The 14,560-nt window shown below is 34.2% G+C and overlaps 1 protein-coding gene across 1 annotated transcript; it reads right to left on the reverse strand.

Moving 5' to 3' along the window:
* Nucleotides 1-6: 6 nt before the first annotated feature.
* LOC125666828 (cilia- and flagella-associated protein 69-like) lies at nucleotides 7-13,952 on the reverse strand. The gene is made up of 20 exons (XM_056151957.1): nucleotides 13,096-13,952; nucleotides 12,809-12,871; nucleotides 11,915-11,980; nucleotides 10,312-10,507; nucleotides 9,891-9,989; nucleotides 8,940-9,013; nucleotides 8,725-8,803; nucleotides 8,115-8,292; nucleotides 7,474-7,649; nucleotides 6,209-6,330; nucleotides 5,324-5,543; nucleotides 4,951-5,115; nucleotides 4,617-4,732; nucleotides 4,286-4,404; nucleotides 3,860-3,941; nucleotides 3,222-3,552; nucleotides 2,410-2,486; nucleotides 1,466-1,663; nucleotides 887-973; nucleotides 7-703 (listed from the first exon to the last, which is right to left on the reverse strand). Exons 1-20 carry the CDS (start codon nucleotides 13,225-13,227, stop codon nucleotides 635-637), a joined length of 2,649 nt encoding a protein of 882 aa, XP_056007932.1. The 5' UTR covers nucleotides 13,228-13,952; the 3' UTR covers nucleotides 7-634.
* Nucleotides 13,953-14,560: the final 608 nt, after the last annotated feature.

Raw genomic sequence — 14,560 nt, forward strand, 5'->3', positions numbered from 1 at the left:
AAAATAATTAAACATCATCTAGCTGACACTAAAGGGAACAACAAGAAAAAATATATCAAATTTAGACCTTGTTTACTGTATGTGTTATTGTGATCATCTAAAACACAAATTCATAAATTCTTATACATGTACATCCTAATCTAACAATTATAAGTTTTAATTGAGAAAGACAAAAACTTTAGAAAATGATTTGAAAGCAAAAACATCAAAGCATTGTGTCCATCAATCATTCACAGGAATAGCTGGAATTTGGATATCCCATGGAACCATTATGATGTCAGAGATTGAAATCAACATCTTGCATAATTTTCTCTAAATCCCACCAAAAAAAAAAAAAAAAGGTGAATTAACTGGGTAATGCACTCCACTACCTCCTGACATAAGCTGCTCCAGAGGGATTTAAAGAATATCGAGTTTCTACGCATAAAATCTCACAAGACTTTTCGTTTAATGATTGCTTTCACATTCTGATTTCCCCCCCAAATTTGTAGAACACTTTGGAAAATATAAATTCTGATGACCTTCTGATAGCCATATAAAGTTTCAGGTGATTGAAAATAAACTTATTTATCCACCCTTTTTCTACGATGCAAACATTTGAATAATACAAACTTGTGTTATACATATAATCATCTTACTGTTCTCGGTATCTACTGCCCATTAGAGAAGCCTCTATTGACAGAGCTTGTCTCTTCTTGGCAGCCTACAAAGGTCAAGGTCAAAATTAACATACACTCTAACTTCGAGGAAAAACAAAAGTTATTTTGTGCAATTTTTCAACAACCTTTTTAAATGAATGGAAATTTCAATAAATATCATGACAATCTCATCAGAATTTATCAACCATATATACAAACTTGAACGATATTCAAAAACTGATTCATACCTTCAATAATTGGTAGTTTGATGTTCTAGCAACAAAATCTGTGAAATCGTTCATGGCTTTCTCTCTTTGTCGGTGGTTCTCCCGAATCTAAAAACCAAAAAAAATTATCATTGACTAGAGGTTTCATCATTTATCACTTCACAAATTGGAACACCTCATTTTGTACAATTAACTTTTAATAAACAATACACAAAAATGTATTCATGAAACTGCAAATGTTGATATCATCAATGAAATGCAATCATCAATTCACCAACGGCCATTATAAAGTGTCTGTTTCTTTGCAATAGAAATGAAATATAAAATGAAGTGCAATATGGCACATGTTCAATATCAAAAGGGAGTATATATTTAAACACTTGCATTATTGTCATGTGTCACAAATCAGTCTTAAATGTAAGTAATTTATATATATTAGTATCCATGGTAACTTTAGATACTAAGTGAAAGTAATATGGTAACAGTTTTTAGTAGAAATGATCTTACACTGAATGTAACACTCCCATGTGTCTTTTCCTATCAAATTTCATAGGTAAATTAGCAGTCGAATAAAACCGATCAAAAATCAAAATCCCTAACCTCCGCGTAAAACTCTTGTTCGTCCAATGCATCTTGGTTCTGTTGGGCCTCCAAGAGCTCGTACTGGGTACCCGCCACAATTTTTGCCCGCTCTTCAATTCCTCGAGAAATGGCCTCAATAGCTTCCATATCTGGGGTAACGGGTCTGACGTTTTCTACGTGGAGTTCCTGAATGATTTCTGTCCAAACTTCTCCCATCTGTGTGAATAAGAAATATATCTTAAAACATAGCCTCATAGTTTAAAAAAAAAGAAACCATACATATTTTATGTTCTGTGGTTTTCAGTTTTATATTCAACTGGTGTTGCTCCTGAGCATTTATTTTCTCCCTCAGTGCTCTCGTCCGAAAATAAATATTTTCTTGACTATTTGGTAGTAAAACACAAAAAAGGATAATAGGTTGGTTGTGTTCATTACAAGATTGCTTTTAATTAAAAACATCAAATCAGCAAAATTGAAAAATCACAAATGAAAACATATGGAATTTGAAACTGACAATGGGCTTGGTGGGAGGGATGGCTAAGGAATAGTAATTAACACAAAGACTACCTTTGTTAATTGTAATGAACTTTGCACTGCCCGAAAACTGACCTGTACTAGTATATATACTGAACGCGAAAGCTCTCGTGCATGAGCTAAAAAACCCACGAAACGTATTAACGGAAAGTAACGAAAAATTATGAATTATAAAACGTAAAGAAATAAATTTACAAGTGTAGCATATGAAAGGAGAAAATTTATGACTAGATTGGTAATTGAACCCAGGACCCTCGCATTGCTAGTCAGTGTACTAACTACTAAGCTATCAAGGCCAAAATCCACAGTCCATATTTCATAGCTCTAACTACTACACTAAACAAAAATGTTTCCAGTATTGTAGAGGTCTGGGCACACGTACATGACAGATTTAATGAATAATCTAAAACAGAAGGGTGTTACCGTACCTTGAAATCCATGTATTTCTCTAAAACGACCAAGGTCACATGATCTTCTACTGTTAACCCAGACAGATCAGACCATCCTGGAAAATAAAATGATGATTATAAACTTCCATTGTCTGTCACAATACGAGGGCTGTCCAAAACGTTTGACAACAGCGGTGCTTTCGTTAAATTCAAATGGGTTCAGGTCAACATACTGTACATCAAATGTTTGTTAAGTAATCTAAATCCAAGATAAATTAAGTTTTGAATGTTTCGCTTTCATGGAAAATGTTAAAATGAAAGTGAAACAATCAAAACTTAACTTATCTTAGGTAGATCTGAACCCATTTAAATTAACATAAAAATTTTCAAACGAAATATGTTTGTGAAACACTGATGCCCCTGGATTACAACAAAGTGGAACCAGGTCAAAGGTCAATGTTAAGGTCAAAGGTTTGTTGTCAATGGAAAGGTCTTGCCACAAAAGAGATACACATAACAAATAAGAAAACTCTACCTCTTATCGTGTAAAAGACATGACCAAGGTTAAAATTTTTTGCCAGACAGATGGATAGGCCAAAATCTCTATGCCTCAGCATTGAATAAAAATGTTGCAGTCTTAAAGGTCATGAAAGATGTGCATTGCTTAGGGTAAAACAGTTGCAGACTTCATAATCAAGTTTTTGCATTAAATTGGTTACATTTTTCATAAAACAGGTCAAATTTAAATAGAATTTAATCATGATGTTAAAAAACCCAACTGATATCATTTTTGGTGTCATTAGAATCAAGGCTGTATAAAAAAAAATGCAAGAAATATAATGTAAACTTACCAATCTTACAGAAAAGTGAATAGAGCTTGGCCCTCATGTTCTCTGATACATCTACAATGGATTGACTGGGGTTACTAGCTGGGAGGGCAACCACACCCTGGTATTCCTGGAGAGTCCCCATAAGGGGCTTGGTAATGTCAGAAATTGCCCCATCTTTGTCCCTCTTGACCCCCATGTCTTTCTCCTCATTCCTGTAAATTTCACAGAACAAGTGGGCAGCCGAGCAGTTTTCCTTGCCCCTCCATGTGTGAATGTGGTGAATAGTTTTTGGATTTTCACACAGATCCAACAGGCATCCCAGAATCAGATTGTGTGTATTTTTTGGACAGACCTGAAAAGTATTACCAGTGCATATTTGGCTGTCATGAGGATAAAATGAACATTGCCCCCTCTCCTCTCAATATTTATTTTCAAAATGCCACATCAGTTTGGAATCAGATGAGTCAAAGTTGACAAAAACATCATGATCTTGCTTCATTTATCTCTTCTATCTAAACAGACGCAACCATTAAAACTATAAAAACACAGTATCTATTGATCTGGCATGATGATCGGTTTTGGACATGCAAACTCGGAAACATAATTCAAAGTGTCTGATTGATAGAGAGTGAAATTGCAAATAGAGAACTTCATCTAACCTCAAGAAGATCGATGAGCAGGAATATGCCTTCTTTCTCTAAAAAGAAGTCTTCTGTTAGGTAACAACCGACAACTGCACACCTGTGTTTGTGAAATGAAATAATTAAGTGACGATTAATTATTCAAAACAGTAATGAATTCTTCCTAAATCCAAAACCAGTGACAATTACACCTTTAATTACTAAATAATTGTGTACTTTAATCTACTTTCTCTTTTATTTTCCCCATTACACCATTCTCCCCATACTACCAAGTCAGTCTTCCTACACCACATTTGGGTTGAGTCCTTCCCCAACTCCTTACACCCTATATATCTCATTTATTCCACCCTTCTCTTCCCTCAATGAATCCCCTATCAAAGACAGCTATCCCAAGCTTTGTCCTTTTTTTTCATTTCTGCTAAGACCTCATTATGAACTACTCACCAGACACAGTCAACAGCAGACAACAGAAGTCTGTGGTGACCCAGGCCACTGCTCAGGAACTTGGAGTTGGTCCTCAAGTAATGAATTATCACTTCCACTCCATCCACCCCAAACAGCTCCTAGGCAATGAAAATCAAGAGAAGTCTGTAATAATTAAAATATGAGCAGTGTTTTCACAGTAAAATATAATCTCCATAAATTTTTTTCACTTTATGTAACACATTAATCTCTTTCTTGAATTTGTGGATATGTCCAAAAAACTGCAAAAATTTACTCCCCACCCCCACTCCCCACTGATTTTACAGTGTGCATCGTGTCATATTGTACTAACCTTTCTGTGCATGTCTCCCTCACACAGGCACGAAAGAATCAGCAACATGTCGGACTGCATTTCAATATCCACTGCATCATCCTCTGTCTCACTCCTAATAGCATTCTTCAAGATGGCTGTTAATGATAAATAAATGTTCAAAATTTACTTCAACCAATTTCTGTAAGAAAACCCAAGTTAAAATGATTTATGAATGAATTGATTTTCAGACAAATTCTACAAATGACTTACTAATGATTTATGAATGAATTGAATTTCAGATAATTCTATGAATGACTTACTGATGATTTATGAATGAATTGATCAATTTCAGACATTTCTACAAATGACTTACTAATGATTTGGTTGACAACCCCCTGGTCTGACAGATCCTGTAAAACACTCTCATCAGCCGTGGATACGACACTACGCAGTAAACGTAAACAGTGTCTCATCTGTCCTCTTTTGTTGCCACGGCCACCACTGCCATGGAAACTGTTACCATGGCCACCAAAGTCCTCTAAAACATGAAGAGAAACCAGATTTTCATAAAAATACATAACATTATCTAGTTAATCATTTTCAAATGAACAGCCTTCATCCATCAGTTGTTTAGTAGTATAGACAAAAAACACTTTACATTCCTAAATCCCCAACCTTTTGTTGAACCATAGCTCTTTTTTTCCCTCTTTAATCTATACAAGCAAACACACAGACAGGTTGATTACCTTCTCCAACACACCACTCCAGTAGCAGAAGTAAGCGTGTGCTGCCCTGGCAAGTCATGTAATCCTCGATCATCAGGGGGACCAGGGCACACAGACAGGACATAGCGTGAAGCTGGATCTCCTCAAACTGGGCCGGAGTCCACTCCCGTGGGCCGGAGGTGTTTTCATTGGCCCTTACAAAGGAAAACAAGGCCAGCATCAGGTGCCCCTCGGACAACACCTGAAAGTTAACAGAGGAATGAGCAAATTTAATGTTGATCGATGAACATAAATCTAATATTTGGTTATTTTTCCTCCAGTCTTTTGCACCATTGAGTGAAATTTGTCTGAGTCATATACATGTTGTAACCTAAAAAAAAGGTACTCGACCATCATTGTAGAAAACTTTCACATCATGGGATATGTTTAAGAAATGAATTTCAATTCTAAAAAATACATGAAGGTATGAACTGCAAAATAGTTCACACCAGCATACTTCATGGGGCAAATTAGCAATTCATGAAAAGAATGCCAATTTGAAGCATTGCAGCTCATACCCTCAAGGATTTTCAAAAATTAAATTTATTTCATCTATTCACATTCTACTGTCATTTCTGTCAAAATTACAGCTGTTAAAATAGTTGCACTATATTCATCAAGTAGTTCTATATTCATACGCACATTGTTTACAACTGCAGTACATTCATGAAGAAATTACCTATCATTTCAATTTGTAAAAATACCATAGGCAAAAACATTGGAAATGTAAAAAATTCATAATTATATAGCCATTTAAAGTTTGGTGCCGAAATGTATGCAAGAATTATATTAGAAATCTGGATTATTTACAGCTGAACATAAGAGGTTGTGGGAAAACTTGAGTGATTTGGCACTTGTTCGACTTACGGGGACGACAGACGGATCTTTGCTGAGAGTCACCAGGATACTGAACAACAATTTCTTCAGCTCAAAATCTTCATGGCTCTTCATCAACTTCAAATGCTTCACCAAAGCATTGTGACTTTTCACTGAAACAAAAAAGTTCATATTTCATTTCTTTTGTTCAGATGGCCTTTCATCAAAATGATATCTTGCACATTAACTTCTGACAAATTACATCCAAAAATTAACATTCATCACATAAGTACTGGTAAATAGAGAGTGAAATTAAAAAAATACCCTATTTAGATCTGAGGCAAATTACAGGACAAATGAAAAGCAGATTTTGAATACAAAGGAAATCAAATACTACAATTTGTATTTAAAACAATATAAGCTCTAAATCTGGAAAACTTATTTTGTTGTAAAAATGTGCTATTATATAAATATTGCATGTAGTTGAAAATTTTCACCCCCAAAAAACCATTGTCAACCGAGGCGCAGCCAGTCATTGATAAAATTAAAACCAAAGTTTAAGATTTTATCCAAATAAAGATTTCCGTTCTATTGAATACTAGAATTATATAGAAATCAGTTTTTGTACGGGAAGACAATTTTAATTTTGCTTCACTCAGAGCCTCTGGATAGGTTATCTAAAACAAATATTAATAACAAAAGTTTATAAACCTTATTATTTTCTATCTTTGAAATACTAAATCACAATTTTGTGACAAAAATTTTCAACACCAAATTGACAGATACTATTGCTTTAATACAATGCAGAATATGTTTGTTGGATGAGAAAAGGGAGATAATTCTGGGAGTTTTACGATGAGATAGCAAACCATAACATGAAGCATTCAAATATGAAGCTAATTTTCTCATTTTCATGTCTACATTTATCATAGTTTGACAAGTCCTCAAATATTTACATCCAAATTTCTTATTTATGAATATTATCACACAAGACAGACTGTGTCTAATCAAAGATGATTACCAACTAAGTAATAAGCAGACGATCATATCATTTTTAAGTATGATTGATTTGACATGAATACTTTGGCATCTATAAAATGTGTCTTTACAATGTAGCTCAGAAAACCATCAGAAATAATAAATGCCTTGTGGCAATGCAAACCAAATTCATATTTCATTAACTGGAAAGAGCAGAGTGTCTTCTTTATAGCCCAACAAATCTATTTCACTGGAGTAGAAAAAAATGGTGATGTGGGAATATTTTTTTCTTCCTCAACAATACATCATGACAGTTATTATATTTCTATCACACTAACCTTCTTGGAATGTTGCGAATAATGTCAGCTGCTTGGCAAATCCTGTTTCTACAAATGGGGCATTCGGACACTTAGCAGCCACCAACATCGCAATAACGAGGAGGTCATTTCTGAGCTGTCTCCCATAGTGACTGTATCCTTGAGTCAGCTGGTACACAAACGCATCTCTTAGCTGGCTGTGATTAGGGATAGAAATAAAATTAACCAGGAATTTTTTTTGGTCATAAATCAAAGCAAGAGAATATTATTCTGTATGTTGAATTCAATTTACCGCCTCTTGTAAAGTTTCTGATTGCCAGGATATAATTTCAAATCGTACATTGCTATGCCTCATGTATATACTATATGGTATTCTGAGGATGATATCAAATGATGCATTACTCATTAATATATTTCTAAGTAGAATATTATATAGTTTTGTTGATTTTTAGATTCTTTGATGGTTTTATTTGGGGGGGGGGAGTGGATCCAAACAAGCTAATCCGTAATTGTTAAACTAGATATTCAATTTTTTCCCCAGAGAACTGAATAAAAATGTTTCAAATACATGTACATGTATTACCTAAATATAGAGATACATTGTAGCTCATTAATTAAATCTTGATGTAGATAATGAATTTAAGCAATTAAGATAATTATACCTGATACATGTCAAATTGTTCAGCTGATGTGCAAGCTGTCCTTGGTCCCCATACTCCAGCATATTCCATAGAATTTCAACAGAGCGGAACAGAAGCTGACCTGTGGGGTCAGGGTCCATCAAGCGTGAACAAACTGTGGTGCCTGCACTAGCTCTAAGCATCTGGTCACAGTTTTTAGCTGAAACACAAAATTTCAAACTTAAGGAGGTACTCTACATCGTCATAATGGCTGACTTCCTTTTAAAACATAAATGAAAATATAAATATCAGCAATATTTGCTTATTCATTTCGAAAATCATCGCCTGGCTGAGTAGCTCAGTAGGTTAGCATGTCGACTGCTGAACTGTAGATCGCGGGATTGAGTGCAGCAGGGGTTTTAAATTTTTTTTTCAGATTCCTTTCTACTAAAACTGCATTTTTTGACTAAATAAAGTAAATTTGAAAGTTTTCAATTTCAAAATATTGTTTTACATATCCTCCACTTTTCATCCATATCAAATTTTTCTGGTGTAGCATACCTCCTTAAAACAGATAATTTATATGCAGACATACGATTGATATTTAGTATGCAGACATACGATTGATATTTAGATGAGGAATGTAACTTGCCTGATCCTTTAGAAAAATGTTGTAGGACACTGAGAACGGCCAGCTTAATGTCGACATCTTTTTCAAGCAATGCCAAAGACTGGAAAATAAATATCTTGAGTATGTAATTAATGAAATATAGCAATTTAATTACATTTCTCCTTTATATAAGCGACAATCTTAATGATAAAACATATTTTCAAAGGGAATAAGAAAAAGAAAGATAATCAACTAACTTTAACTAATGTTTCGGATACGTCACTGTTCTCTATCACCATTTTGTTGTAGGACAAATTTGTGGCTTGGAGCTCTGTGAAAAAATATATATACAGATTAACAATGCATATCTCGCATTAAATATACATAATTTTCAAAATATTTGATCAGTAGTCAGGTTTTCATCAACTCTCGAGATATTTTTTCTTTCCATTTTATACATATACAGTCTATTCCACTTATATTGAAGTCACCAATATTGAAGTATCTGTTATATTGAAGTAAAAAAAAAAATTCCCAGCAAGGACAATTCAACTTAATTAGTAGATAATCACCTGGGGTCACAAAAAATATGGGGCAGGTGGGAGGATTTTAATTTTAATTTCCCGAGAAAAAAAAAATTAATGACAAAAGGCACAACACAAAGTGTTGATCAGGTTAACATTCAGAGAATCCTTGGTAGAAGATATAAAACAAACATTCTGTGATTTTCATTATTCACTCATGTCACTGGGAAGCAAGTTTGTTTGAAATCGTAATTTTTGCGAAAATAAAAAAAGTCGGGGTGGGACCTTTTTTGAGGGGCGGGCAGGTATGATAATCTATCAATTAATTTTAATTGGCCTAACATTATTCAATATAGTTCAATATCAGTTATATGTTATATTGCACTGTGAATATTATGAACAATTCAGGTTGGTCCCCTGAATTTCAATAGATTGGGAATAGACTGCACACATATATATTTCAGTATTTTAATCAAGGTTCATGATTAAATTGCTGAAATGTTTTACTCTCTAATTGACAGCTAACACCCTTTAAAAATAATTACAAGCAGCTGCTGCTATCATTTTAAACAAAATATTAGAAAAATTGAATCAAATAATTTTAAAGCTCAGAAGTTCATGAGCTCATCATGCACATGGACACATTTGTCATTTGCATTCACATTCTAAATTATAAATACTCACTCTGAACATCTTGATTGGTTGGTTTTTCGCTGTAAAAAGCAACAAGGGTCTCGCAAATTTGTTTCCTTATATCTCTGGATGGAACTCGCATCAAATAGCCTGTAAAAATGGAAAAATTATGCTGCATTTATAAGGGAGATAAACCCTAAAAAGCATCAACACAATGACCAAGATGCAAGTTTACATTATTGCAGCATTAAACAAACAAACAAACAAACACAAAAAAAATGGGAAAAAAACTCACAAACACATGTGTATATACATGTTTTGTATAATTCAAAAAATAAGATCAATTACAAATAAAGATTTTTTTAAAATGGTTTTCATTTCAGGCACTGTGATCTTATATCATTTTATTTCTTTCTACAAACAATTAATGTTTTACAGAATAGACATTTAAGGCACATAGAAATATCTTTACCTAATTGTGACACAGATTCTGTCACTATCTGTTCAAACACAACTTCATCTGATGATTTCTCTTTTAGGAACGGCAGACTGCAGATTTTTAGAATATCACAAATCAACTTCTCAAATAATGGCTCCTCCTCTTGTCCTGCGACGCGATCAGAACACACATTGAGGATTTTAAAGACCTGGACTAAGTCCTTCATAGGCTGAAGCATTATTAAGGAAAAAAATTGCAGGATTTTGTGTTTGCAGGAAATGTACTTTTAATTATTTTCTTCTCCATTTAAAATTATGTCCAAATTTCATTTAATATTTCGAACATTGCATTTTACTTTTTATCTGAGGAGGGGAAGAGAAATCGAACTAATTTGTGATGATTAGATTATATATATACAACTGATATTTACATTACACAGTCAGAATGCATTGTGTATTTCAAGCAGCATTGCTTTAACAATAAGTAATACCATTGTTGTAAATGTGTAATATATGTCAAAATCTGCATCATCAATCCCATCCTATTTCATGCATGATGAGTTTCATTATATTGTAATGTGTAGCGGTCACCCAGCCAAGTGCTGATCACGCTCGCCGTTGCTTAACTTGTGTGATCAAGAGAGAGACTCTACCACATCACTAGAAGAACTAGCTCACTAGCAAGGCAGTATAAGTTCCCTCTACACTGTCCACTACACTCCCTCCCCACAATTGTCCCGAAGCTTGGTGTGGGCTCTCTCCTAATGTTTGGCACCCCTTCAGCAACGGTATCTGTCATTCCCAGTGACAACCACTGTCATCCCTGGATGAATCCACATCCGTGCCCAGAGCTCCGAAGAGACTCTACCTGAAGCAGGCCTCCCGCCAAACACCACAGTCACTACGCTGCCACCAATTTGTAACGTGTAGCGGTCACCCAGCCAAGTGCTGATCATGCTTGCCGTTGCTTAACTTGCGTGATCAAGAGAGAGACTCTACCACATCACCAAAAGAGCTAGCTCACTAGTGAGGCTGCATAAGTTCTCTCTATACTGTCTGCTACAATATATGTGTGTGTGTGTGTGTGTGTGTGTGTGTGTGTGTGTGTGTGTGTGTGTGTGTGTGCACGTGCGTGTTTGTGTATGTGTGAAGCTCATCATGTATTGTGGTATAATGATTTGCTGTTGAATACAAATATTTATTGTTTCTGTAAGGAGCATCAAATTCATTTGATGCATGCTACAATTCAATTAAACATCTCTTCAAATAATCTATGATATCTTCAATTCTGAATTATTGCACACATTTAATTGAATTGTTGATAGCATTAACTATTCTGCTAAATTGATGAGCATTTAATTGAATTGTTGCTCTCTTGAAATGAATAGATGATATCAATATTGAATTGATATGCATGCCTACAATTCAATTGAAAAGAGTCAATTAATGTGCCCATCAATTCAATTAATGGATACAATAATTAAAAGTTATAAGAAGAAATTTTTTCTGAGCAGTTGATATCATAAGGATCTATATGTAAATCATAAGATCGTAATTATGAGGGGGGTGGGGGGTGGGTAGCCTCGCCAATATAGCAGCACATGGACGTAAGGGAAGCAATCAGAAAAAAAGGATACAAATCCCTTTTGATAGTGTTTCACCAATCTCTGTAGAGCATTAACGTGTCTATCTATCAGGTGCAACTGAAGGAAAAAAAAATATCACATTAACTGACAGATATTGCATAGGCTGCATCATCTGGAGAGTAAAATACATTCCAGCAACTGACATGACAAATTAATAATATCATTACTCTCGCAAGAATTCAAATCATTTAAAACAATGACAACCAACACTGAAAAATAGTGCATGGGCTTAATTTCACAAATTCACGTTGAACTTAGCTGAATGAATATAGCCTATTCCAAAGTAGATACAGTGAATTACAAAATGAGTTTGAAAACCATCTGCCCTGTTGGAAATGATTATGTTAAATGTAAGCATGGAATCTGAGTACAAATGTTTGACAAAATATGTTTTAAATATCTCAGCCCTATGTAGGTTGCATGCTTATTGATAATACAAAGATAAATTGGATTTAATGAAAGTGATTATACTGATATCATAAATCAGTTACAAGTAGCTAGAATTTGAAAATATTACTTCAATCTTTCTTTGAAATGCAAACTTCGCTGGTCTATTAATGACACCTAATGAATGACAGCCAAAATAGGTGTAGCGGTCAGGCAGCTAGGTTTGGTGATCAGATAGCTCAGTTGGTAGAGCACTAATTTTGGCTGAGATTCGGCTTGGCTGAATATCTGGACTGACACCTTCATCAGTGAAGGCATCAGTTCAGATATTCAGCCAAGCCGAACCTCAGCCAAGATTAGTAGAGCACCTGACTAGAGATTCAGGGGGAATCCCTGTCTGATCCATTGCATTTTCTTCCTTCCGTTTACATAGGTGTACAAGAAATCTGAACAAGAATCAAATAAATTCCATATAAACAAAAACATATTAGAACTTACTGAATGTGGATCTGTTAGAAGTTTGACAACTCTGCTTAAGTTGATAGGCTGGAGTTTTGTTCCCTGTAAAACATTGCAAAGCAATTCTAAAATATTTTATGTTGATGATATAGGTCTACAACCTGAATAATGCTAAATATGTGGGTCCCAAAGCTAATTAAATCATTACGAAGGGAAAGTGACAAAACTTAATTATTTTTCATTGATATTTATAAAATATTTCAATAAGATTATTACCACATTCATTGTACATAAAATTGTCCATAAATTGATGCTGTTTTTTTTACCTTCAAAATACCAATATCATCGTCTGTGATGATGTGGGCTACAATGGGAACCCGCGGTTTATCGAGCATGATGGCCTGTGTTGTTCCAAGTGATGGATTAAAAGATTGTTGTGTTTCGGCTACCACCGCCATATTTTCCAAATTTTTATCAGGATATGGAAAGGAGAAAAATCACAAATTTTAATTTACTACGAGTTCTGGTTCTACAGAAAATAACTGCTGAATAATCCAACAAAATAATAGAATCTATCCATCTCCACTCGGAAAGACGGTCGCCATTTTATGTTGCTAGGTAAACAGGAAGTGGAGTTTACATAGAGTTAGTTCCCTTCTTTTACTCACCTCCTGGGCGGATCCAGTGAATTAATATATTTAGTAGTGATACAAATTAAAACAATTACAAATAAATGATTTGAACATATCCTGATAAACAAATATTTATTTCTGAATACAAATTGTCACACAAGAGGACCATTGAAATACGACTCCCCCCTTAATGAAATATGTATGTACATAAAATAATGATAGGCTAGGTCTATTATTAAAAATATCAATAGAGTAAACAGACATATCATGTCTTAACAGAATTCTATACTAGGTTTCGTTGAAACGATTTTTTGAAAGAAAGAAAGGGAAAGAAGAAAAGAAAAAAATGAAAAGAAAGGATATAAAAATTATGCAGCTAGTTTGAGGAGCTAACATTGCAAAATAATTACCAACGAAATTATTAATAAATACAATAGACCATAATTATCCAGTTCTTTGCCTTAATCTTCTACATTATATTTGACTGTTTTAAAATAGAAATTAGATACATTTAGAACACCTTGGATATTCTGACAAGAGAATATATGAATGTACTGTTTCAGTCATCAACACCAAATTGAATAATCCGGAATTTCGTTCAAAGATTACCCCCCCCCCCCCCCCAACAAATTGTTGAATAATAGGACATTTCCAGATTAGATGATAATTTTTTTCCTCTTCACAAAAAGCACAGAAAGTGTCAGCTTTACTTATCTTGTACATGAGACTATTGTTAGCTAGAATGTGATGATTGACTCAGTATTGAAGCCATACAATTTACTGTTTTGTGTAATAAGGAATATGAAATAGTTTTCCATCAGTTGGTTCAAAATATTTACCTCACTTTTCTTCACCGCTGGGTTTACAACAGGTTTATTTGAACTAGCATACATATAGGTTTTAAACCTTTCCTCGTAACAACAAATACTTTGATATCACAAGGTCTATGGTCTATGGATAAATCCATCCCTACAAAAATAAGATCTCCTTAAATCTGCTTATATAGACTAATTAGTGTCTAACATTGTGCGAGACATGATTTGTTTTCTAGTTGAATTAAGGTTATCTAATGACAAGATCCTGTAAATCAACTTTTATTTGCGTGCGAGAAAATTTCGCGAAAATATCACCGTCGCGAATATCTTTCGTCGCGAACCAG

This window comes from Ostrea edulis, chromosome 10 (genome assembly GCF_947568905.1).
Source record: "Ostrea edulis chromosome 10, xbOstEdul1.1, whole genome shotgun sequence".
Lineage (NCBI taxonomy): Eukaryota > Metazoa > Mollusca > Bivalvia > Ostreida > Ostreidae > Ostrea > Ostrea edulis.

What these genes read in the sequence shown, in the direction of transcription:
- LOC125666828 (XM_056151957.1), bottom strand. Translation starts at nt 13,227, where the DNA reads ATGGCGGTGGTAGCCGAAACACAACAATCTTTTAATCCATCACTTGGA. An exon ending in ATGATATTGGTATTTTGAAG is followed by an intron (nt 12,872 to 13,095) that starts GTAAAAAAAACA and finishes AATGTTTTACAG; the next exon opens with GGAACAAAACTCCAGCCTAT. An exon ending in AACACTATCAAAAGGGATTT is followed by an intron (nt 10,508 to 11,914) that starts GTATCCTTTTTT and finishes ATAATGCTTCAG; the next exon opens with CCTATGAAGGACTTAGTCCA.